At 32.8% G+C, this 27812-nt stretch overlaps 2 protein-coding genes across 2 annotated transcripts; both read right to left on the bottom strand.

Moving 5' to 3' along the window:
* Window positions 1–2544: 2544 nt before the first annotated feature.
* LOC122605504 (zinc finger protein ZPR1-like) lies at window positions 2545–10532 on the bottom strand. Its single transcript, XM_043778458.1, has 16 exons — window positions 10325–10532; window positions 9650–9694; window positions 9338–9378; window positions 8769–8850; window positions 8582–8626; window positions 8084–8140; window positions 7347–7406; window positions 7119–7246; window positions 6262–6505; window positions 5330–5396; window positions 5035–5105; window positions 4844–4933; window positions 4586–4694; window positions 4252–4343; window positions 3973–4078; window positions 2545–2915 (listed from the first exon to the last, which is right to left on the bottom strand). Exons 1-16 carry the CDS (start codon window positions 10436–10438, stop codon window positions 2812–2814), a joined length of 1455 nt encoding a protein of 484 aa, XP_043634393.1. The 5' UTR covers window positions 10439–10532; the 3' UTR covers window positions 2545–2811.
* Window positions 10533–19081: 8549 nt separating this feature from the next.
* LOC122603184 (phenylacetaldehyde reductase-like) lies at window positions 19082–26072 on the bottom strand. The gene is made up of 6 exons (XM_043775822.1): window positions 25878–26072; window positions 25299–25468; window positions 23804–23995; window positions 22903–23065; window positions 20639–20825; window positions 19082–19407 (listed from the first exon to the last, which is right to left on the bottom strand). The coding sequence occupies exons 1-6, from the start codon at window positions 25987–25989 to the stop codon at window positions 19251–19253; spliced, it is 981 nt and encodes a 326-aa protein (XP_043631757.1). The 5' UTR covers window positions 25990–26072; the 3' UTR covers window positions 19082–19250.
* Window positions 26073–27812: the final 1740 nt, after the last annotated feature.

Genomic DNA, 27812 nt, shown 5'->3' with positions numbered 1-27812 from the left:
AATATTATGTTTATAATTATCATATAGAATATTGTGTGTTAATCTTTATTGTCTTATAAAAAAATAACACTTTTAAAACGTGTAATATTTTACTTAACACCCCTTAAAACATTTCATCTACAATACCCTTTTAACGTTAATAATTGGATTACACTATCAATTATTCATATTTTAAAATATCTTCATTAACCTTTTACATAAGTTATCTATATCACTCGACACCTTTTCCATTACTAACATTCGTCTCCATCATCACATCATCACCGTCATGGCAACCATAGTGTTATGTGAATACTCTGGCAGTTTTAAACTTAAAAATATGATTATTTTTTCTAGATTGAGTAAATAGATAAGGCTTAGTGACCATAAGGTCATGAGTTTAAAATCCACATAGGAGCTTTTTCATATTTTATTGAGTTTCTTTTGAATTGGTGTATTGACAATATTACATAATATACTACAGTGACCCGTCAATGATCCAAATTTACCGTAAAAAATAAAAATAGGGTATACAGATGAAATGAAACCCCACAACAAAATAAATGGCCTTTTCTCGATAGAAAATGTCGGATGGGTTTGTTGGAGAGGCAGGTAAAGGGCGCGTGGATGGAACACGGGTTTGTTAGAAACACAAGAATATATATATTGAATTTGAGGAGAAGACAAAATTTATTTTGAAAGATGAATGATGAGTAATGTGGTGGGGTACATTGAACTTGGACGCTTTTTTCTTGTTGGTAGATTAGCCTTTTCTTTTTTCTTTTTTTCCCTTTGCATACATAATTCCTGACCTCATGGTCAACTAAGGCTACTCTCAAGTCTCAAAATGTAACTAGCCAACTCTTGTTCGAAGGGATCTCTAGTTTTGGAGAATTTGTGTTTTGCTAGATAAGTTTTACAAGATATATTTTTACATGTGATGTGATTCGTATCGGAGTAATAAATATAAAACAAAATATAAAATTTTTCTCAGCTCTTCTTCATTGTCACATTACCACCACGTCACTTATTTCTTACATATCTGACATACTTTTTCCAGCAACATTTCTTACTCACTTCTTTCTTACTTTTTTAAAATATTTTTATTTGAAACATAAAAAAATAAAAACATTACACTTTTTATTTAATATATTTTTATTAAATAAATGAAACATTACAAAAAAAACATTGACAACATTTTGCCGGGAGGTTCTAAATGTGTTCAGCTAGATTTTTGCGAAGTCGATGATGCGTTTTTTTTAATCACGTAATTAAACAATATTCTGAAATCTTAAAATTGCACAAAACAATACTCGTATTAATTGCATTAACAATATTGTGAAATGAACAAAATATATATTCCAAGGTTGTGATATATCGCACAAAACAATGGAAAATGAAAATTCTCATAACTAAATAGCCTAATAATCCTCCTAATACATTAAGAAGGTGACATGCAGTATCCACTAATTCTTTTTCATAATTTTGCCCCATAATTTTTCCATATGCTATCATCTCATAATTAGAATGATTATTAAGATAGTTGGTTAGAAAGATTAATCTCTATTACATTAAACAAAACAATATCTATTGTATGAAAGTCCGTGATCTCATCTTCAATGTTTCTCCATGAAGAAATATATTCTCGTGACACGCTGAAGACACAACGCTACCAATAGTGTCACGTTGTGACGAGGACGTTACACACCGTTGGGAGCGGCCTTAAAAAATATGTTGTTGAAATTAGAAGTTAGTCATAATTTAAGTGTTAAAATAAAAAGTAGTATAAGATTCAAAATCTAATGGAAACTAAGACTACAAAGTTCTAAAAGTTGATATGGATACTGAATGTGGCAGAGCTGCGTATGTTTGTGGTTTGGACAAATTGAAACATTCCGCTTCAATAAACAAAGCATTGTTAGATTCGGTTTTAAATTGGTTCAATATTCCGGTTTTTATATTAAAATAAAACAAATAAGATAAAATTTGACTACTGTATTATCGTATTAAAAAAAAAGAAGATAAAATTTGACTATTGTATTATCGTAAAACCGATGTACAAAAACTCATTAGAACAACGAAGATTTTCAAGATACACATACACAAAATTATGTTTGCACATGTACATATACAATATCTGTTAATTATCGAGTATGATTTGAACTTGTTTTGCCATCATTTACACGTCGGAAAATGACTAATCTTCCTAACAAAATAGTCTAAAACTCCTCCTAACACTCTAAGAAAGTGACATGTGGTATCCACTAATTCTCTTTTTTAATCTTACCCCCTGTTTTTCACATATAATCATCCAATAAAAAAATTTTTAGGCTATTTTGTTAGAAGGATTAATCATTTTCCTTACATGTCACAGTTTTTTTAATGGTCACACTGGTCTAACTAAATCAATGATTACTGGTTTTACAATAATGTGACATCATAACAAGCAGATTTAGCTCGTTGGTGTTTTGGAACCGCGTATTATCCTATTCCAATGATTTATCACTACACTATGAGTCTATTTGTACTTGCTTGTCGCAAATGCATCAGTGGCAACAACAAAAAAACCACCAAAAAATAAATAAATTGAAACCTTTCTTCACATATAAATACACTTTTCTCAGAGTGCTGCTTTAATTTAAGGTTTTCTGTGATAAAAAAATAAACTACTAAAAAGTTGTAAGTAGTTGTTTTAAGTCGATTGATCAGCCCACTTGATACTACAGCAACAAAAACAGATTGTCACTGCTCACCAAGAGGCACCAAACAATATGAGATACATAAGCTAGCCTTCGGTTCAACCTGGAAGAAATAACAGAGATCGTAGTGGTATCAAGAGGAGTTGATTGAGTTATAAGTAGCATCGGCCGAAGATGTGTCCATATCATTCAAACCTAACTCCTCGTTTTGTTCCCAACTCCTCTCATATTCCTCAACTGCATAAGACACCAAAACTACATCAATTAAAGCAGAAAAAAGACGACAAAAACATAAAGGACATAAAGAGAACCTTCCTCCTAGGTGGCAAAGCGATTTGCTCTACAGGTTGAGTAATGGGTCAAGACTAGTGTGGATCAAAATACATCCTTTTTCATATAGGTCAAGTTGGGTGACCTGGAACACTTTTTTTTAAACCATTAGTTTGTCAAATAACTTTACAAAAGTTGTATAGGAGTGGTAATCTAACTTTTGAATTAGATAACTCTAGGCAGTTTTAGAAATAAAAAAGCTAAAGGTAACTTCTAACCACTTTGACCTGTGCATTTTAACTACATTTTATATTTTATAAAAGCATAATAGACTCGACTTCATTTTTTGACATGTGCGGATCAAATATCACACCGGAGGTCTGGATTATGTTGTCTTGTCTTAACCGGGTCCACGCTAGAGAGCCTTCTAACCCAATACCTAATAGGAGGAAAAACCCCTAATAATCCGCCCCAAGGCACGACATATTAGGGGAAAACCTTGTCCTCTTAGACTCGAACCTGGGTCTCCCCAAATCCAAACCCTTATAATAGACTCGACTCATTCATAAGTCAACTGGACAAAATTGTGATTTCTAATATTATATAATTTGAGTAAGGTAAATGAAGCCGGTATAACATATAAGTATTAGTTGGGGAAAAAAAAAATTAATCAGCTGTAAATAAAGGATATGATGCATTTCTGTTCCTTTTGACCTCCATTTTTCAAGTATGTCAACTGTTGCAATCAAAGTATATTAAAAGGCACAATTATTGGTGGTAATCTACAAAAAGAAAAAGCCAAAAGTTTTGTGGGTGTCTTGTATGTTTCTATACACACAAATCTTTACTTTTGTAAAAATGTATAGCAAAATTGTCACCATATTAAATAAAACGTACTGGCCAACACAAACAGGCTACAATTTCGGTTGATAACTACAACTCTCAGCAGAAATTTACGAAAATCTCAACAAAAAGACGTTAATTCATCTAACACAGGTTATTCGAAAGTCGAAAGTAGACTTACTTGTTAGCTGTTGGTCATCTTTAATGTCATCACAAGCTGGAGCAATAAAAGAATTTGCCAGTGCATCATCCATAATTAAAGTCCAGGGTTCTTCAAGACTCAAAAGCTAAAAAAAAATTATATAAAAACAATTTTTTTTAGGTGGTCAAATGATTGGTACTGGAAGGAAGAATAACTTCGTAACAAATACAAACATATCAAAGAGCAAAGCAAGTTAAACAATGTATAAAGGAGAGAAGATACACAACTTAAAGAGCTAATGGTTCGGCCAATTATTACCTTAACAAGTCTTGCTCTGAAATCCTGCCACTTCTCTTTTTCGCCCTCCTCCAAACTATCTCCAAAAGTAAACCCATGCACTCTCTCAAGAGCTGTCATACACAACCTTTTTAATATACCATGTGATTGTATTTTATCAATGTCTTGTATCTGCTTTTGATTTCAGAGTTTGTTTCTGATCTTGTGGATAAAATTTTTAGAATGTTTATAATAAATGGGATGCTCATAAGCCCATGACATCGGATCTTCATAGTGATATATGATGGGAACATCCTCTAATAGCCAATATAAATATAAATCAAATGATAAAAAGGGGGACAAGGAAATTAATTACCTTCACTTATCTTAGTGACCAAACCTTCAACGGTCGTCACAGCACCTCCCAACGTGCCACTTTCTAACTCCAGATCTATTTCTGGAATTATTACACTGGCAGTGTCTGACTGAGATACCAAAACAAAAACACAAAATACTTGTGAAGAGCTGGAACATCGAATTAGCTACGAGCACTAAATGTCTAAATGGCTTTGACAGAAAAAGATTTCTGATAAGTTAGTTGCAGACTTGCAGCTTCAACTTACAAGAGACATACCTTTATGACATCACGGCCCAAGTCACGTATGTCCTTCACAATAACGGAAACTTTCTTGCCTTTAGTGGGAATGGCACCACCAGCCTTCAACTGTAAATTAATTGAGAATTCTGTAAGTATATCAAACAAAATATACATACCTCAAAGTTCCTGAAAAAAGGAAAATATACGAAAATGAAATGCGTAAATACCTCAGAATTACGATACCCGCAAGCATCACAGGTAGATGCCATGATAATTACTTCTTGAAAGTAGGGGATATCTTATAGAGTCAAGTTGATCAAATATCTGAAAATAAGTATTCTCTCACAGTATCAAGTTAAAGACATGTTAAGATAATGGCTTTTGCAAAATGGTGATTTAATATAATCAATATCTGGTGATTCAGCACAGGTAGATACCATTAATATTGTTAGAATTTTTTCTTGAAGAAACAAACCTAACAGATTTCATCTTGTAAAAGATGAAGACAAGAAAAAAGGATACTGGTGACGAACATCCGAGTCTCACAGCTTACAGCACAAGCACCGCATGTTGATGGAAAAGTCATCACCTGTCAACAGAATACTAAACGATCACAAATAAACCCTAATTTGCTATCGTAACTCAGACTTTGTAGATATTTCTGTTCAAGCATGAAGAGTCAAGCTGTTGGCCTAGTAATCTAATGTAAAAGGGTAAATGGATGGGAACCCTCTGGTCCCATGTACCATCTTGGTACCCAGGGGGACAACCGCATAGAACTCATACCCAGTGAAGCCCCATCCTCACACATGGAGCACGAGATATATTTTCTCCACTTGCCTTTGGCAAGGTTTGAACCTGTGGTCACATGGTGGCGGTACCAGTTGATCTATGATCAATTGGTCCTAGTAATCTAATGTATCAAGAAGATGATTTTTTTCTCTAAAGTTCATAGGATATTCTATATCCATAAACAATTTAACGGTTGCATTTAATTAATAAAGAAATCAGATACCCGTTACAATTAGTTGCTGAAATTGCTTCTGATTTTTGACGATTTAATAATCATATAATCTGTTTTAAGGCCAGTTGCTGGTTGTGATTCTGATTTTGAAGGTGCGATAATCATATAATCAGTTGTACAAGTGATTGAACATATACTGATTATTGACAAACTATTAATAAACTGGACAAAAATCAGACACTTCTTTAAAAGTATTACAGCTTGACAAAGATATGAAAACATATCTCTGACTACCTTTTTCTAAAAACTCATTAGTACAGAATACTATAAGAAACATTTGTAATATACAGTTCCAATAACAATAGACGGCAAGTCTGTTATTAACAAATTGATTTCGATGCGTCGTTTATGATACAGTTTACCCGAAACTAATTTGTAACCCCAAAATAAGTATGAAGTCATGCAGAGAATCAATTCACCCCTAATGTACCTCTTCTGGTGCAGTATAGCGACATATTGCTTCAGCAAATTCTGCACTATTGCTTTGGGCAATTGCTCGACGGCCGGCCACAGCTCCAACAGATCCATGTGGTCCAGCATTACTATTTAGTGCTGCTCCAGTGCTGACTTCTGATGCCTGTGGTGGACCAACAAGATATCCCAACAATGCCTGTTGCTCACGAGTTCGCTCATAAAACTCAATACTTAATGCTGGATCTTGTGACGGAGCAAACCTGTTGTGCAAACATGTAAACTAACTTAACAGACAATTTCAACCCAATAATGAGAAAATGGGTCAATCATCGTCATATTTTTTTATCTTTCGACATGTCAAATGGATAAGCTTACTAAACTTATATGAACAAGAAAGATGGGCTGAATAGACCAAAACTCACCTCAAAGTGTATTTAAAATGTCTAAGACCTTAGGAAAATTTTGAAGATGATTATTATCGTAGACGATATAAAACAAATTTAGTGTTGAGAAAATACAATAATGAAAAGGCGAGAAAAAAGTGCCCATAACTCAGCAGTCGGCCCAACACACTTCAATATGTACCAACTTTCTTACACGTTTGACGCATTACCCTATAGTACTAAGACCTAAACTGCTCACTTTGTCACCCAAGTGATCTCACATAAAGTTCAAATAATGAAATAATTATTTCAATAATTCTGAAAACGAATTCCCCTAACCAAACAACCACAATATATAACAGAATCTAGGAATCTTATTAGATATCTTTTCACAGAAACCAATCATAATGTTTTTAAATTGCAAGATGGTGTTCCCAGGTATGCTTTTTCACCCAAACATCACATTATTTAACTGAATACAGAAACTTACGGGTTTTCCACGAAACTGTTACCAGCAGGATCATCAAGAATGAAGGTAAAAGATGAATTTCCTGCTGCGCATTCTTTTAATTTAAGTATAAACTGGTCAATTGCTTCTGCAGTTTGGGGATCCACTTTCTGAAGACAACAGATAAAGGTCAGGCCACACAAGAAAAGACAGAGAGAACAATATGGAATAATTATGATGAAGAAACCATGCGCTAAACAGAATACTTACCTTTCTCTCTTCTTGAAGGGCTTGCAATTCGTTAGAAGCTCTAAGTAATATCCCTTCTACCTGATGCAGATAACTTGCACATATCAGTATGCTCGAAAAACCAAAAAACTATTCCACTAATATACACTGTATTTTGAGCAGAAATGGAGAAATAGGCTGCTCAAGTGGCTCAGGTAACGAGTAAACAAAGGAAGTGTTGGGTTGACCAGCAACACTTCTTCACAGAAACAACTATACAGTTTCAATAACAGTATAACTTTTTGTATAAGATGATCTAAGAGGATTTATGCATTTGGAAGACTCTTTGCAGACTTTGAACCTATTCATAAGTAAGTTGGGTCGAAATTGCTACATCTAACGTTGAGCCAGGGAATACAGCTAAGTAGAAAAGTTAACAAGCTGAACTTGAGCACACATTGCATGCTCATAGTGTAAAAGACACATTGCAGTCATTAAATGCAAACATTTGCATCACAAAAGCAGTTGAAAATGCATATACATGAAAATGAAATGAGTATTATATAGAAAATGGACGAAAGATTATCACAACTTTACAAACATGATGAAACAATCAAACAAATAAATGCTTCAGTATTAACATCTAATTATCAGATACAGATGGAATAATCATGCAATAATCATGCAACAGCATAGTCACAGGTCCAAGTAATGCAAGAAGCTAAACTTATAATATTACTTGCTAAATAAACTATCTATGACCATGATATGAAACATACCGTTGATAACGATCCACGTTGTGCCTCTGGGGGAATCTCAAACTCCAGTTGAGGAATCTACAATAATAGAAGCGGAAGTCAAATTTCAAGTTTTCAACTTACCTCTGAAGCAAGGATAACAACAGCATTACAGTATTCCATCATTTATAGATCAGTCTTACAAATACTACACTTTTTGTACCACAAACCTTAGACATACACTGCACAAGTATATATAGATCGACCCGGAAGTCTACGAAATTAATTACCAACACTTATAGTTTAAGTAAACTAGTTTGAGAAAGACGTTTTCATTCCAATTAGCATTGCCAATATCATAGTATAGCTTGACATGTTTAAATCAGTGAAAGAAAAAATGGCTTAAAACAACCAAGAACTTAACTCGTTTAATTTACCTGGCTCACCCACCAGAAAATCGAAGGCAATAAACTTCATTTGGAGATTGAAAGGTACATACAGTGCTTTAATATTGCATGTAAAAGGAGCTCAGTGAAGTACCTTGATTGTTGCAGTCTCGGATTTTACTACTTGCCGATTAAGCATCTGCATTTGATTCGGGTACAGAAAAAACATTAAACATCACCATCCTGTTTAACTAAATCTAATTATTTGTAGGGCAATTAACTAAATTCTGACTGAATAAAAGGGATTTATTCCCTGTGCGGTCACTTTTACTGCCTACAACCTTTTGATCACCAGACGAAAATTCCACATGGTAACGAGAGCCTCTGGGCTGTATCTCACCAGCAAACTGCACCTCATTATTCCTTGCACAACAGACAAAATTAACATCTTTAGCCATTCACAAAGCGTTAAGTCAACTTATCCATCACCTAAGAGTAGAGGCAACGGTTTTGACCCATTACGTACAAATGAATTAAGGTAAATCATGTTTTATCTCTAACAAGCCACTTAGGTTTGCAAACTTTATTTTTAAAAAAAAGATTCAACTAAAAAGGGGAATCGGTCAAATGGGTGGCGCAGCTCAAATGGGTCGTCGGGTCAAAGGCCACCCATAATGTATCCAAATGCATTAAACCTCATAGATTGCTTCATAAAAAATATAGTAACTTCAGGACTTTGTCCCATTACAAAACCCGCCCGTTTTCACACCCCTACCTAAAGGAGTAAGCATAACCTAAAAAAATTCATTAAAGTGCGGTTCCACTTTGTCAAGTTGATTATGTTCAGACATGAAAACTAATATGAATCTTTTCCAAAAAGATAAACTACATTATATTTGAAACAACTTACCTCTCACCACAGTGGGGGCATTCAAAGGCTGACAACAAAATCTGCAATAAAATATAACAAAATTAGCTCTTGCTAAAAAATAGATATTTTCTTAACTAATTTAACTTTGATAGGCTGTTTTTCCATCTGCGATTACAAGTTCACCATTTAAAATACAACGGCTAATGTTGTTTTATCTTAATCAGGGTTTGGAAAATTGTAGCAAGAATGGAAGATAACATCAGGTTGTTGCTTTTTCATATAGCATAATGCAACAGATAACTTGGTTCAACCTACGGATAATTAGTTGAGAGCAGCAAAAATTAACTTTACCTTTCTAAAGTGTGGAATCAATGTCAACAAAAATCGTGTTGTCCCCTGAGAATAAGATCAACATAAAACAAGTGGTAATTAAGTAACTGCAAACACAGATGCATACATGGACAATCCATAAGCATATACAGCACAAGACAATACAGCATTAACATAAATGGTAGTGGGTTAAATTTAAGTTAATATAACCAACACGTGTTAGATGCCCATACATTTTATTTTTCTAATAAGGCAGTTTACCCAACTCATGTCTACAAGGACAATTGTCGAACTATGGCCATGTCAAATACATTCATGCTGATAAGAGAAATCTATAAGAGCTGTTTGTCGTTCTAGCCTATCTATTTAAATATTTAAATTTCATTTGTCTCACTGCCGTCAACTTCCTACCTAAAGCGCGTTTGGTGATATACGGCTAAAAAAAAGTGGTGTACCGATCATCGCCCATGAAATAAACTTTAGACTAAATTTCAATGCAGAATTTAAGCACTTGTCCACTATATAATAAGGGGAAAGTCAATATAGTGTTGTTAATATTTTGATGTGATAGAAACAACAACAAAAATCACCTGTTTATTTTGTAAAACTTACTACATCGTATAGTAAATATATATACATACATATATATTGTTTTATGTGGAGATAATGATGAAAAGAGAAAGAAGATATATATACGTTTTCATAGCAGCGCATACAGAGGCTTTCGACCTGGTAAACAGGGGAACTATTATTATTGCCGTCAATTGATTCAACGACTGACCGAACATCCAGTATTGGTGTCGCCTCCATTGCTCCGGCCGCACACCCAACACAACCTCCTGTTTTATGTTTAACCTAAAAAAAACTTAGTAACGGTTTGTATGTGTGTTATTTTGGGGTTTTAGAAAGGGACTATAATAAGTTTGCCAAACGATATATTTATTCGCAATTGCATAAAATCAACACGTTTCAAGATATTTCGTATACCAAAAGTAACCTATAAGGGTGGAAGGAGTGATACCCAAATAGGTTAAGTTACTTAAATCATCTTTTAATCAAAACTCTGTGATTCATATCAACTTAATTTTACTCAATTCTTACCTAAATCATTATAAATATATACCCAAATTCATTAAACTTACCCAATTTCTTTTTTTTTTCTTTTTTTATATTAAATCATCAATTTAACTATATAAATGTAAATATAAATATTAAATTCAATTAAAATTCAACATAAAAATAAATAGTTCACCACATTACAAGTAAAATTAAACATAAATAGTTCAACACATTTAAAAATTACAAGGCCATCCGGTTTTTTTCGAGTGCGCATTTTCCTCGAGAACACACTCCAACAAAGCGGGATCAGTAATGTGATCACGGGGCTTCATAAAAACATCAAATTCACGTTGGCGGTTCTTGAACATCTCACCCTCAAGTTGTGTAGCCATCAAACGCTTCGTCAATTCTTCTTTCTCTTCCTTCTTGTCCATATAGCTCGTCCTTCGTTGTGTGTACTTAGTGATTTCCTCGGCTAGATTTGACACCGAGCTGCAAGACGAGGCGGGTTGCTTCTTGTTCATCTTTCTTGGTTCCAAAGGCGGGGATGGGTCTTCATTCATGTTGGGAAGGACATTGTCGTTGCTTGCCGATACATAAACCGCTGACTTTCTTTTTGAGGATCCACTAGATGAACCGATTCCCATTCCTACAATATCAGCAAAGCAATCTTGTTGCTTCCATTTATCATGAGTTTTTACCACATGCTACGCCGGTAGATGCGTAAAATGCTTGTCCAATTTGGTGTGGTAATCGGACAAAGCGGTCGTTGTAACATCCAAGTCATTGCATCCACTCCCTTTCGCACGAAACTACATAAATCAAACATTCCAAAATTACTCCACAATCCAACATAATCGACAGTTTATTTAGATATCTATCACAACTCAATTTACACTCAAAAAATCAATTCGACATAATCAATTACCAATATATGCTTGTCCAGTATATATCAATTCGACATAATCAACATAATCAATTCGACACTGTATCTATATCTATATGCTTGTCGTATATATCACATATATACACATAATCAAAATCAATCCAACAATGTACTTAATCTATAGCATCAATTCGGTTTTTCAATGAAACACATATATATATCTATATCTAAACAATCAAATAGTTCACACATATATGTCTATATCTAAACAATCAAACAATTAAACAATTGCAATGAAAAAGGTGTAAGTATATGTACCGCTTGAATCCATAACCCGTTGAAAACACCCATCTCCATATTCATCGTCTTCCACTTTGTAGTCAAGCTATGAAAGGTTCGCGTAGTCGAACCCAAAGTGGTCGCATAGTGTTGAAGAATTCGTTTTCAAAACCCTTCGGCCTTTTGTTCGTTGCCATACTTTTTACACTCCGATATTTGAATCCATGCTTGAGCCAAGGCGACCTCTTGTTCTTCCGTCCAATGTTCACGCGGCTTCCTCCCGAAACACCTTTTTCCTCCCACGACAATCGACCTCTTCAACTTCTTCCTGTTCTTCAACCAGTTGTGTTTCAGGTATAACGTCGTCGTTCCCGAGATTTTCAAATGCAGAAAAGTCTCCCGTTTGCGCGAGTTCAATGTGTTGAGGTTCGACGGGAGGTGGAGGACCCATGTGGTAACCGTAAAGTGGGCTAGCGGGTTGTGGTGTATAGAATTGCACCTGTGGTTGTTGGGAATATTGATTCTGTGGTGGTGGTTGTGTATGGTTTCGACGGTAGACTAGATTCTGTGGTGGTGGTGGTGGTGGTGATTGAACAAAACCTTGATTCGGTGGTGGTTGAAAATACCCTTGATTCGGTGGTGGTGGTCGTTGACGATAACCTTGGTGGTGGTTTCGTTGGTTACCTCTAGGTAGTTCCATGGTGGTGGTGGTATGTATATAATCTACCTGGTGGTGGCTGTGTGTGTATATATATATATGCACAGGCTATGTATATATATAAATGGTGAAGAAGGAGTAATAAAGGAGGGAAGTGATTTTTTTTTTTAATGTTCAAACTAGCCGTTTCCACTAGGGCCCACACTTCCAACGTTCTAAAATTTTGAAACAAAGCTCGGTTTCACTACTCAAATTGCTACCCGATTTCTCTTACCCGAATCCTAGCCGATGAGTGGAAACGGTGTACCCCATCGTGGTCCATTTACCCGACCTCCTACCCGAGACCCATTCCTTCCACCCTAATGGCATGGATTTGGTCTCAATACATTTTCAAATGTTTATGAGAGTGGATGAGATGTAGAAAGCTTTCATCTTATCAAGGTAGAAAAAAGTCTTACTGGACACGAGGATCGAACCCATGACCTTTCAAAAATAAAGTGTTATTTTTTGGGCTAATTGTTTAGAGAGTGCTCCAACTTTGACATTTTTGTTTTTCTGAGACTCCAACAAAAAAAGTTTTATTTTGAAATCAGTTAAAATATCTTTAGTGGGGTTCCATACAGATAACCAGTCACTTTTTAGTTTTTATTTCAATGAATATCTGATTTGTAATGCCACGTAATCACAATCATGGCACGTAAGTTACCAACTCGTATGCCATGTCATTATCTTGTCCTTCGCATAATATATCCTATTGACACTACTTTTTCCGACTATACCCCTTTTTCCGGTGACACTGTTTCAAACACAAAGAATGAAATTAAAAATTATCGTATACTTGATTTGAAAGCAATACAACGAGCCATTGTCAAAGAAGAAAACCACAATTCAATTGTATCACCAAATTATTCTCATCAAATTATTCTGCTTATATCTAACACAAACACACTATCACACACATATACGTATATCCACATATATATAGTCCCAAATATATATCCAGTAATTGTATAATATACTCCTACCCTTAACCCCGAATAAAGTGGTCAGCTCTTCAAAAGGAAAGTGATCAGAGGTGGCGGTGGCGCCAGCACCGGCGTTGGTGGTGGGTGGCACGTTTAGTTTCATTCATATATTTTCGTACCATACGATACATACATCCCTACAATCACTCTCAATTTCTCCCCTTCTCTTTTGTGGTGGTGTCGCCGCGCACCCGTGGTTAAACAGATTAATTAGATAACGGGAAGATTATGTGTGTGATCCAGCTACCCACCACTAAGATCCGGCCACCCCATCACTGCAACCATCAAGATTTGGCTACCCTATCATTGCAATAATCAAGAGTCAACCACCCTATCTTCATCACCGCAACTACAAAGATTTGGTGGCTTTGGATATATTGTTTGATAATATTAGCGAATCTCCAAACTTAATTTCCATTTGGAAGCGAATGGGAGGAAATATATATTATGACAGTGGGTTAGTTAATATGATAAAATGCATAAGAAACCCAGGTAACTATATTTATTTAATATATTACTGTACTTATATTGATAAAAACTGGCAAGTTATAGGACACAGTAAGCAAAAAATGTACGGAGTCTCACAAAAGTCGTTTTATCCGGTTTCAATCCCTTTAATAGAATTTTTTTTTGTTGGAGCCACAGAAAAACAAAAGTGTCAAAGTTGAAGCACTTTTCAAGCAATTAGCCCTATAATGAAGTACGGATACCTAAATGTTCAACCTTTTTAAAATTTCAATATTTCAAAAAACAAATTACAAGTCTTTAGACTGGAAAGTTTAAAACCAATTACATAAAATGAAACAGATACTTAAAAATTATTCAACTTTTTTATTTAAAAAACTGACCTTGTTAACACAATATTTTACACCTGATAAAACAATTTTAGTGGTAAAAATATACACACATACTTACTTTCTTAAAAACAAGGCAAACTTACTTATTAAAAACAAAATCATGGTAACATAAACGGTTTTTCAAACCACCCTCTATCAATTTGTTGTTTTTCGTCTTTGATTTGCGAATCCACAAACCATAGGTGGAATTGACGAGGTTATCAGTGATAAATTGTTTATGTCAAAAAGTTACTTAATAAGAACTATCTTTTCATATCATATCTATAATACCTTATAAAGCAAACTGGATTCCTCTCTTAACTTAATTAAGAACCTGATAAGACAAAAATGCCCTTAAATAATCTTCTTTGCTAAGCATCATCTCACGTGATATACCAACTATGCCCTTCAACCATTTTCGTCTCTAGCAAAGTAAAACCCTATCAACGTCACCACCAGATTGTCTTCCCCACCACCGCCGCATTGCGCGGGTACCATGCTCGTACTACTAAAAAACGATATATGATAATTGTTAAAGAAAAGAATATACATGTTTAATTGCAAGTGAAACTTTTTTCTCATAATATCAATTTAGATTTGAAATTTGCAAAAAAATAAAATAAAAAATGAAATATCATTTATAGGATGGAACATTGTGAAGAAAATAAAAAATATCTATAAAATAAATATTACTATAGACTGACAAACCAAATTGAAATTAAACGGTTCAAAAAAAGTCACAACCACACTGATCTCCATATATGGTTGTTAAAGTGAATAAACTTCTAAATACATGAGGTGAAGACATTGATTTAAACGGCCAAGGAATACAAAACATGCAGTCGACATCATGAGAAGTCCCTAATATTTTTATCTTACCCTTAAGTCTCTCCAAAATTTAAATAACCTATAATAGTAGCATTTTTATTATTTTACATTCCACTTGAATATAATATATATATTGGATAACTGCTTACAAGTAGAAAACAAAGAACGTTGGGTGGACTACATATTATATTGAAACGAGTTGATCAGTTAACCCATGTAAAAAATGAAATGTTTCCATGGTCGCTTAAATTTTTGATGATGCAACATATGAGTAATAATGTTAATATTAGATAAACAAAATGTAATTTGTGTTGGCTTCTTTGATGATGCAACACAAATGGTTCCTTTTTAAATTTCAAACCTATTTCAAAAAGTACATCAATAGTATAGCATTTGTGTTGGCTTTAAGAGTAACATATTTTTACAAAATAGTAATTTTATGTAATTTATTTTTTTTTGGTCATTTAGGTCAATATAACACAAATTATAACATATTTTCAAAAAATACCACTTATATAATCTGTTTTATTTTTGGTCGTTTAGATCATTGTACTATTAAAATTTATCACCAAAATATAATATACTTTCATTAAATGTCTCGATATCTAGATTAACTAAACAAAATACTTAAAAATATACGATAATACCCTATTTTTTTTTTCGAGTTTTCACAAATACGCATTAATATCGCAAACCATGGCTTGTGTATCTTGCATTATTGCAAAATCGCAAGCCATGACTCGCAATTTTTATTATAGGTATCTTGTGAAACTAAAACAAATAGGATATAATTGTGCAGAGACGGAGCCAGAATTTAGCGTTGAGGGGAGCTCCAGCCTCCAAAAACGCAGACAGTATTTGACAAACGTTGAGGGGGCTCATATGTTTTTATTTGCCAATCATTGTCTACAATGGACACACACGTATCTTTTTACTAACTTATGCTTAAACATTAATTTATTATGTTAAAGAACTCAGAATTCATTGATAAGCAACTAGTTATTTCACTTCTAATTTATACTTTGTATAAAAATTTTGAATACTAATAGTGGTTTTTTACCTTCACCAAAACAATGATTTGTTGGGTTTAAAGCTATAGATAATTAGTTTCATGATTTATCGATATTGATATTAACACAAATTAAAAAAATTGAAACCTTAATTTTGTAACATGAACATTATATATTTATATTGACTTATTATGCTAAACAATTTTTGCCATTATCCTCACTAAAAGTACTAGCTAAAATATCATTTATATCAAAACTAGAAAACACCTTGTATTAACTTTTTAAAAAAGATTATATTATAATAAAAAAAGTTTATTTAAAATTTTTATTAATAGTTACAATAATAACTTAACTAATAACAAATAAAGTATATTTTACAAGCATAAGGTTTACAAAAATATTAATAATAAATGAAGGGGCTAAAAGTAAAATTGGTATAAGATATCTATGGTTGAAAAGTCAAAAGGCATCTCATCTTCCTTTATTATCACCTGCAACCTGCAATCTTCGATGAATAATTGAATACAATTGGAAAACAACAACAAAAAAGTTATACTTCTAGGTGATTTCAATTCATTCGTATTTAAAAAGCCATAAACATATTCATGTTAATAATGTTGGTTGCAAGTTAGGGGTGGCTTAACACATACCAACTCCCCATCTCTCCGGCATTCCCTAACACTTCCGGCGAGAATATGGTTGTTGGGGTTGGGGTTGGGGGGGGGGGGGGGGGGGGGGGGCTCAGCACCGGCTAGTCTCCCCTAGCTCCGCCTCTGTAATTGTGTATTATTCATGATTTTGAGGTTAACCTAAATGAATACACTTTTTTTCAGATGGTGACTAGGGTCGTTTCTGGGTTGCGATTTTGCAAAAAATGTCAGTCATAGTGCATGATTTTGCAAAAATGCAAGTCATGCATGATATATTCAGAACCACAAGTCATGACGTACAATATTAATGCATTTGTAAAAGCTCAAAAAAAAGTAAGGCATTATCTTATATTTTTGATGACTTTTAGGTATTTTGTTTAGTCAACCTAAATATCGAGACTATTTGAGAAAAGTATATTATACTTTAATGACAAATTTTAATAGTAGAATGACCTAAACAACTAAAATTTATGTAAATTATAAAAATTGACCATTTTTTAAAAGTACATTATTCTTTTTGTTAAATTTAAAAAATACAGTGACCTAAATGATAAAAAAAAAAAAGTTAGTTAAAATGACTATTTTTTAAAAGTATGTTACACTTTGGTGACTTTAAGCCAAAAACAAAAACAAAAAAATAATAATTGTATTTTGGTATAATCGCAGGCACCAACAACTACATACAGTAATAATGAATTAAGTATCTACTATTAACAAGTTGAAAGGTTAAATATACTAGTTTTAAATCTCCTAGCTTAGAGTAAAAACAACTCAAATGTTGGTTTTTACTCCACACTCAATACACTCACACACTCAAAATATATGTATGTTTTTTTTTTAAAGTTTATGAAAAAAAAAAATAAAAAATCAAAATGTTGCACTCTCTTTACACTCTTACTTTCTATTTAAACTATTAAGATATAAACACAAAAAATACGAAAAGTAAATCTATCATGTTAACTTAAACCATGAATAGGTCAAAGTCAAGAAGGATACAAAAAAAAAATGTCCTCTTTTTTACTCCTTAGTTTTTTTTTCCCCTTTTTTAACGGCATTTTATTCTACTCCTACTCTTAATTACACGTATGCCTGAAAATCAAAACTTCAAAAAACCTTATTAATCCACTCTCACAAATATAAGAAGTGAGACTCGGACCCAGATGGATTCCCTGACCTTTACTCTCTTACTTTCTACCTTAAACAATGAAAATATAACACGAGGATAGGGAAAACTGGAAAAGAAATATAAAACTTAACTGACTATTCTAAAACTACATATGAAACTAGATTACAAAGTAGATGTGTTTTGTGTTTGCAATTAATTGTATTTCTTATTTTTATGTGATTGTTCACTTTGTAGTTTTTTTTTATCGAATATAAATATTTGTGTTTTTTTTTCTTTTAAATATCAAGGACGACATATAATACTTAAATACATCCTTCACAACCAATATTATTTTCAACCGTCACAATTAATATTTGATCATGACATATTTACCCACCCGCCACTATATTTGGTTCCTTATTATTCATTTGTAAGATTGAACATTTTAAGGAATGAGCAGGATTATAAATAGTATATTGCTTTCAAACTATAGACATTTGATATGCAGAAGGAATACATAAAAATATAAGAAATAGATTGCTTCAAAATGCGTACAATAACCAAATGAAGAAAAAATGAGTAAGAATACATAAAAGAAATTGCTTTAAATGACTTTAAATTAAGAAAAGTGGACAAAATGAAATGTACCTTTCTAACCTTATGATTTAGTTAAAATAAAAAATAATGTATTACTCGTATAAACAAACTACAAGCAAAATACCATGTGTTAATGCATATGAAACTTGTTGATAACAATAAAAAAAAAAAAAAAAAAAAAACCCTTGAATGAAATTAAATCAAATATCTGGACATGAGCCCAAGTATTGGATCAAAATAAGGGGGAAAAAAACCCATAAACCCTTTAGGGGTTTAAAAAACCTATTTTCAGGGTATAAAATAACTATAAATTGGGCACTAGCTCTTGTATACGACTTAGCATTTTCAACCTCAAAACATCCATTTGATTAGGGAAGTGATATTAGTACCATTCGTTTTGATTGATGTACCACACTTGTACAATACTAGCTTGTACAGTCAGCTGTAAAACTTGTATATTGTGGTACATCAATACGAATATCACTTCCCATTTCATTATGTTAAGACTTTCCACAATAAGTTAAGAGTAATTGGATCCACTCCCCACAATATTATTAGGACCGACTAAATTGTTTATAGGTCCATAACTGATTTAACACAATACACATCAGGTTCTGATTTTAAATTTTGATAATCTAAAGATCTTTATTCGTTTTTTGATATCCAGGACGGGTTTTGAGAAAGCGACTTCACATGTTCGATGAGGTCCCAATAAAGTTCTTCTCCTTCAAGCTATCCACAGTTTCCTTGAGGCTTTGTTCCAAGGGAATGTAGTCGATGCCCAAACTCTTTGCCTTCTCCTTTGACACTTGATATATGGGAACAAAAGGCTTGTCGTCCGCACACCTGCACACCACAACCCAATTTTCAGCTTATGAAACAGCTGCTTGTTTAGCCAACAAAAAGAACATATACCGTGCTCCAAAGGTTAATGGTTTTCATTAACCCAAAATATAACTATGACTTATCTTAAAATGGTACTGATTTGGCTTGTATAGTTTCACTAGTGAGTCAAAGTGGAAACCTTAGCAAAAAGAGTCCATTGGATAACACATGTTTTATGTAATCCGAAGTAAATTAGACTATGTATATACAATACTACTAAATTGTTTTTATGCAAGAAATGTATGTTATTATTATTCTAGAAATATAGATGCGTATCATATACATTAGTTTTCTATCATAATAAGATAATTACAACAGTAAGTGGTTTGGCAGGTCTACTTGGTCTGCCTACTTCGACCCTAACAAAGGTTTCTATTTTGATCATAACCCATTTTAAATTTACCACAAACTATGAAAATTTTGCAAATTCCCGTGTTAGCAAATGCTGAATCTCTTTGGTTTATGTTCACAGTTCAAACTCTCTATTCTTAAACCACATCATGATTGGCTACTATATTTCTATTGTATAGAATATGACAGGCCTACCTAAAATTGCACGGTTCAAACAGGATCCTTAATCATATAGTATTTTTCAATATGATGGTAAAATTGATCTTACTTCTAAATACATGAGGTGAAGACATTAAATTAAACAGCCACAAAATGCAAAATATGCGAGCTAGCAAGATGAGAAAGTTTTCAAGTCCCCAATATTTTTCTCACCCTCAAGCCTCTCTAAATATAACGTAATATGAGCATTTCTTATATTGCAATCAATACACTAATTGTGTGTGTGTTCAGGTCAAATAGAAAACACCTAAAACTGTGAATTAATAATGGTTGCCTATAGGTGGTCAATTAAGAGCGTTGAGCAGACTCAATACCATGTTGAAACGAGTTCAGTTGAACCGAAAGCTTTCATTTTTTGTCCATAGTTTTTTACGAACAAAAAAGACCTATATTATTACCAAAAGAAATGAATTGTTTACACTAATCCAAATAGGAGGTTTACATGTCAACATGTTTGGCTCATCTCCTCTCCTGTAACTTTTAATTTCACCTTTTTTTAGCGATAAAACCATTACCCATAACAACCCATTTATAAGCAGTCACTATGTATATCAACTACTCTATGAACAGTATTGATATATTTTAGAAGCAACTTCAAGCATAAAAGTGGGGAGAAGTTTACTTTGTTGGAAGGTGAGATGAAGGATAAAGCTTGCGCAATATCTCAACTACTTCTGAAAAGTGAGCAACTCTTTCCACCAAACAATATCTCCCATTTGCTGAAGGAATTTCATAAGCTTGGATGTGCGCATTTGCAACATCTTTCACATTAACCCATCCAAAGCTAGTATTCGGATATGTTTGTGCCCCTGCATAACGATGGTATCACCATGTGAAGTAAAATGCATAATCAAGGAATCTAATAACTAACATATAGGTGATGATCTAGCAGAGCACAATGATCGCCTTAAACATTAAACATACCACCAACGGTATCAGATGAGAACTGTGTTATTTTAAACCGAAATAGAATTACAGCATGTCAAAGCACATCATCTTCATTTACTAAATTTGTGGGAGGGAACCCATCATCGTAATACCAAGTTACAAACAAACACACCAGTACACCACATCATCTTCATTTCCTAAATTAAGTGTGTAGGGGGCATAATAAATACAAAATCAAAAACATAGCCAGTGCACTGGAGCAGGAGTAATGCTTTTACCAAAAAAAAAAAATGATATACATTTTATGGATGTGGTCTCTGGGATACGAGAACACATACATTTTAGTAAAGAAAAGCACCAAAGGTTCAACTACCTAATTATTAGTAAGTATTTTGCTTGTCTGATTCATATGAATTTCGCTTTGCCATGGACATTTAACTATTAAACTGTCCTTGTAATCAACTAAATTTACAAAAGTCACCCTAACATCTCCTACCAAGTACATTTTGAGAGATCTAGAAACATATGTTTGACATGCAACATCAATACATACCCTAAACAAGAGGCCGATATAGAGTTTGTGTTCTTCATAAGAGGAGACCTGGACAGGTATAGTAAGTATAAGAAGCTTCTCTCGGCTGCAAACAAGTTCAGTTATATCGACTAACTCAAGACTAGAGAGTTTCCAACTGGTATAGTGGTATCCAAAAACTAAAGTTTGCCTGAAAGTGTCGAGTTCGTTATAACTTGAGGTTGAAACATTTAATACTAATTGTAGTAACATAATAAACTTTTATTTAATTTGTATAAGAACCAGACTTGAAATCTTATCAATACATATTTAAACCTTAGTTGCTAACATGTTGAACTTTACCGAGTTACTCCAGGCTCCAGCTCGAACTCCACTCGACCTAGTCACTCAACCTAGTCCATGTCGAAGATCATTCAGAGCTCAAATCAAGCTTGCTTAGCCGTATATAGTGTCGATTGGATATTTTTGAGCTTAATGAGCTCTTGAATCTTACTGAAGTTGCTCAAGTTTGCATAATGAAGACTCTATAAGCTATTAAATCGAGTTTAAGCATATTTTTTTTGTTAGAACGGCATTCTATCCTACTCCTACTCCTAAATTCCGCGTATGCCGTTGGGGGGGGGGGGGAGATGTTGTAAAGTACACAAAAAATTCAATCATGCCATTTTATGTCTACAAAGGTAACAAGCAAAAAGAAAATAATACATATCTCATTTTGCCTTTTGACTTTTTCAGTACGAAATGTCAGGATAATTGGTCTTAGTACAATAATACCTTTTTAATCTGATCAAACCAAAAAAAGTCGACTGCATGGTTCTTTTTCAGAATGTTAGAATAAGGATGCAAAAAATGTCATTAGCAGCATGATTATAAACTATTAAACCATTTGATTATGACTTACATTAGAGTTGGCCATTTTTGACACAATTACTTATGATTGGGTAGATTTAGATAATGCTTTACATTTAAAGCTTAAAACAGACATAAATAAAATACATAGCATATAATTATTACTGTGATCATATTTGACACGCTGGTATTTCATAAACCTTATTTAAAATTCTGAACATAAAGTGTTTTAGGTCAACTTGATCCAGATTATTTTTACTGGACACCCAAATTTTTTTTATCCAATCCCCTTGCCCATTTTGAGAAGTCTATCTTACATTAGACCTAAAAGATATTGTGAGGTTAGAAACCCAGGAAATTTCATGGTATGTTCCAGTGTGATACCCCATCTTGTATTCTTTGGATTGCTGATAATCTCATCTTTGCTAGGAAGAATAACAGTGGACAAATATAAACACTCCCAATCAAATTCATTGACTGTATCTGAGATGTAAATATATGAAATGTTGCCACACCAACTAGTGAATGCAAGATGATATCCAAGCGCAATAGTTGGTGCTGGTATACAGTTTCTAGCTGCTTATAAGTAAATCACAAATTTAACAAAGCTTACATACCATTCAATAGATTTGCAATTGCTTCAGCACTGGTATTGAGTGTTGGCTGTAATAGAGGACCAATCACCATTGCTGGGTTTATGGTGACTATGTCTAAACCTTTTTCTTTTGCAAATTTCCATGCAGCATCTTCCGCCAAAGTTTTGGACAGCACATACCACATCTTGTCATACAAAGTACAACATTAGAAATTAGAAAAGCATATAATATATGAAAGAGGGGAGGAAAAAAGATCGCAAACCCTGTACAAAATAACTCATCTAGAAAAAAATTGTTGCATAAGTTACACTCAACCAGACAGCTATTCGCTAGTAATTTCTGATATGATCAGATAGACATGTATATTATGTTTTAACAACAATATTGTGCTATTCATGTGAGCATGGTATATGTACTGCTGGCTCCTACAGCCCACAAAACTTACACTCCAGGCCTCCGGCAAACACAAACCAAGGATACTTTTTGTCAAACCCTACAACCAATATTCAGCTTGAATGTCTTTCTATATGACTTTTGAAATTATGCAAATTTTTGTAAAGCTGTTAATACCTGTAAACATATAAAAGAATGTTTATATATATAAGCACAGAGTCGGAGAAACATAAAGACCCATGGCAGGTTTCGCACTTACACATGCCAAAATAATATTTGTGATTATAGGCGTGCAAAAACATAGAATTTTCTCTTACAGCTAGATGCAAACATTCTTTTCTGCTATTAGAAGCACGAGATTTCTTATCACTCTTTATAGTACTACGTACACATGAATGTAAATATCTTTAATATTCTATAGCAGTAAAAAACTTGATATCACCTAATCCGTGAAAAGAATCTGTGAGCAAATTGCATATCGTTGTAGGAATACAAAGGTTTACACGCAAACTCATAAAAGTACACATACCTTTGCTTCCTTGCAAATGTCTGGATCAGAAAACCAAGTCTCATCAACTACAACTTCAGAAGTCCTAGGCTTGCCGTTGTAAGCAACTGCAGCTATAGAGGATGTCACCACCACTTTTTTAACAGATGAGGCCTTTACACACGAACCAAGCACATTTAGTGTTCCTTTCAATGCAGGATCAATCAATTCTGCCTGAAACCAAGAGTGATGTGTTTAGGTATTAATTCAAAAGGTCTTCTAGTCATATAAAAAACCACTGATCTTTTTCCTTGAAGATGGTTGGGCTAAATCTGCAAAGGTTATGAATGTAAAACCTATCATCTAAGCCCAACAAGCCAAGCATAACGGATTCATGTTTACTTAACAGTAAATTTACAGTTTTTATCAACTTATATTCAGGTATACAGTAGGCTTTGCCCACAAACATGGTCCCAGGGCAAGTAAATACAAAGGCTGAAAGGCAACTGTGTTAAATAAAATAAACTGTGTTGGTACTATGCATTCTGATATGTTATACTTCTGATATTGTTTTAACTGGAACAATAAAAATTCCAACGAAATACAAATTTTGGATTGCGGCAGTTGTCCGAAATGACCAACTTTTGACAGGTACATTCTCTAGTCTCTCCAACGATGCTTATTGCTTAACAAAACATGTAACAGTAAATGCCGTGGGTCATTTTGAGATTTGGGAACAATAAAGATTTTGGCTTGTCGAAGGATAGGAAAGATTTTTTGTTTGATTCTATAGTTCATTTCTCATTTTATGGTATGTCAATCAAAACAAAAAAGTGAATTATGTTTGTGACGTGTGGAATAAAAATTCATTTCTTAAGATGTATTTTTTAGATTTTGGTTGGACTCCTTCAACCAATTATAATTAATAAACATCTGTTGTTCAGAAAAGAGTATGCCGTGATTCAACCTAAGTAACCTTAAGCATACAAGCTTGAAGACTCGCCGGAGTGGCCTGGAAGGTGAGAGTGTGTCTGCCTTACTACATATCTATGTGTTTCTCTTAACTTGGAAATTACTTGCTAGCTTAAAAAAGGGCCACAATAGAATATACAGATTAAATATCATTATTGTTGGGCTCTGCAATAAGTTTAAAATAGTACACCAGTATGAAATCCTTTATAAAATATCATGCATTATAATCATCAGAAAAGATACGTGATTCTAGTATCTACATATAATTTATATTCGGAGCAAGTTACTATATTTTATACTACATTATAAAGCATTTGACCCATTTCTTAATCCCGTAATGTTCAACAGATAAAATTACAAATAAAGTCTAATGCAAAAGTAAGTCCAAAACAAATCTTCATAATAACATATATCAGTAGAAAAGTCAAACTATTTAACAAATTCGAACAGATTTTAGTTTTTTTTATACGCAGATTACACTGTATCCAACTATTCTCACAGCATTCCACGAGCATTTGGAAGCCATATCTAAAAAACCAGTGCATAATAATACTGTCGAAAATACCTGTGGATCAGTGACTTTATGGTAAAAGGGAGATGCTGTATGAAAAACACCTTCACAGCCTTCAACTGCGGCATCAAACGAGCCATCTTCAAGCAGGTTCGCAGCGAACAAGTGAAGCCTTTCCTTTGCTCCATCAAGTTTGAGCAAATGGTCTACCTTTTTAGAGTCCTCTGCAAAATATGTCAAAAGTAAGATAATTACACAGCACATTACTATTTAAAAGACACACGGAGCCCAAAACGAAATGCCTTTTCAGAAACGGAAAACCCCTTGCGTTTTCCAAACAACGCGTCTTCAAAATTTTCTTGAAAAATAAATTCGGGAATACATCCAAGTTTTCCGAAACTAAACACAACCGTTTTCACAACTCCTTTTTTTTTTCCCCAAATTTTTTAAAGTAATTAGCACACAATAATTAGAATTTAGAGTGATAGTATCTGCCAGCAACACTATCACAAACAAGGGACTTAAACTTAGGGGACAAATGAAATTTGTCATCCTTAAAATAGTAGACTAATAATTAATTGATGAATAATAAATAAATAAAAATAATAAAAAGGTGAAGAGTGGAATAGAGACTAGGATCGCGAACAGAAGCTTTGACAGTGTAACCGCGTTGAAGTAAGAATTTGACGAGCCATGACGCTATGTATCCTGACGCTCCTGTCACACACACTATCCCCTTTCCCATTTTTTCCTCAATCGATTATTCCAATAACAATATATATATTTCTGTCTGAGTAAGTTCACTCCGTCACTGTAATTATGTAACAATATTATTGAATGAAATAAATTAGAATAGGTAGGTATGTAGGTCTTTCTTTGACTCTTTCTTTTATCTGGCCAGGGTTTTTTTTGGCTCTGGTCCCCAAACTCCTTACTATACTTACTTTTCTATAGTACGAGTATATCTTTAAAGAGGGAAAAATTACCGAAAAAGGAAATATAAAATTTAATTTTTGAAATAAAATAAACCTAAAATTATATATATATATATGGCTACCATAGCCAAAAGAAAAAATTAATTTGAAGATTAAATCTTGATCATTGAAAATATAAAATTAATCTAAGCCATTGAAATAAAAAGTCAAATCAATGTTTTGTAAATATAGAAACATGAAACATAAATATAGAAACGTAAACGTAAAGGTAATTAAAAAAAGATGTTTTTCACTTCCTTAGTAAGAGATCCAAGAGTTTGTTGACTTATTCAACATTTATTTCTTAACAAGAAAAAAGCATGTATACATACATACAATATATTATTTATATATGAGATACGAATTTTAAAGATAACAATGAACAAATTACAACCGTAGGAATAAATTGTCAGAAAATTGATCCTAGAATATCAGACATATACTTATCAACTGGTTTTACTTAAATACGGAAGTTATATTATAGCCAAGAGAAAAAAATAAACAATTTTTTAACCTAGACCATTGAAAATAAACCAATAAGTTAATCTCTACCATTAAAACTAAAAGTCAACTTTGATGGTTAATTATGGCAATAATGCATTAATCCATAATTAAAAAACCAATTATTAGTTATAAATAAATAAATATAATATAGATAATAAAGGTGCATCAAGTTGGCGTTCAAAAAAAATTACATCTCCATGATAGATTTATGTTATCCAAAAGAAAAAAAAGAGTTTGTATAAAATCCAATTAAAACATATTGAAAATTTGATTCTAATTAAAACCTAATATATAAAAAAAGAAGAAAGTGATGTACCTTTTTGATTAAGATATATAATAAATCTTGAATGGGTTTTATATTCATTTGGATTTAATATTCAAGTATCCAAAAGAAAAAAAAGAGTTTGTATAAGATCCAATTAAAACATATTGAAAATTTGATTCTAATTAAAACCTAATATATAAAAAAGGAGAAAGTGATGTATCTTTTTGATTAAGATATATATAAATCTTGAATGTGTTTATATTGATTTGGATTTAATATTCAAGTAACTCTTTGTCATAAATCATGCTTTGTTCTGTGATCGTCTCATGTTCAGTGATTCCTATTGTGTTTAGGATAAGGATGTTGTATATCGTCATCTGCTATTATGTTTGTGATATGTATTTAGAGTTCAAATTGTGTTTATATTAAATATTAAACTAAATATGAATATTTATTATTTATAAAAATCTTATTTAATATTTGTTACTAAGTCATTAGGTTTTGAAATAATTTTTTATAGACAATATTTTATATGTTGAATTTTTTTTAACTAACTAAATGATTATAAATTTAAAAAAAAAATCTCAAGTTGATGGTTAAAAATTAATATAAATAAAGTATTTAGGGTTAAAAATGTAAATTATTGATGGAAAACAAAAAAGTGTACATTGTGAGACTTTTTCTACAAAATAATAGAAATACTAATATAATAATATACTAGCTAATCAACTCGGGTTTAACCCGGACATTTTAAATAATATTTTAAATAAAAATAAAATGTAAAGAAAAATATATGTAATTTTTGTTATTTAGTACATTATAACT

Source organism: Erigeron canadensis, chromosome 6 (assembly GCF_010389155.1).
Source record: "Erigeron canadensis isolate Cc75 chromosome 6, C_canadensis_v1, whole genome shotgun sequence".
Taxonomy (NCBI): domain Eukaryota; kingdom Viridiplantae; phylum Streptophyta; class Magnoliopsida; order Asterales; family Asteraceae; genus Erigeron; species Erigeron canadensis.
The sequence above is the reverse complement of the archived record's forward strand: the minus strand, read 5'-3'. Positions and strand labels throughout refer to the sequence as shown.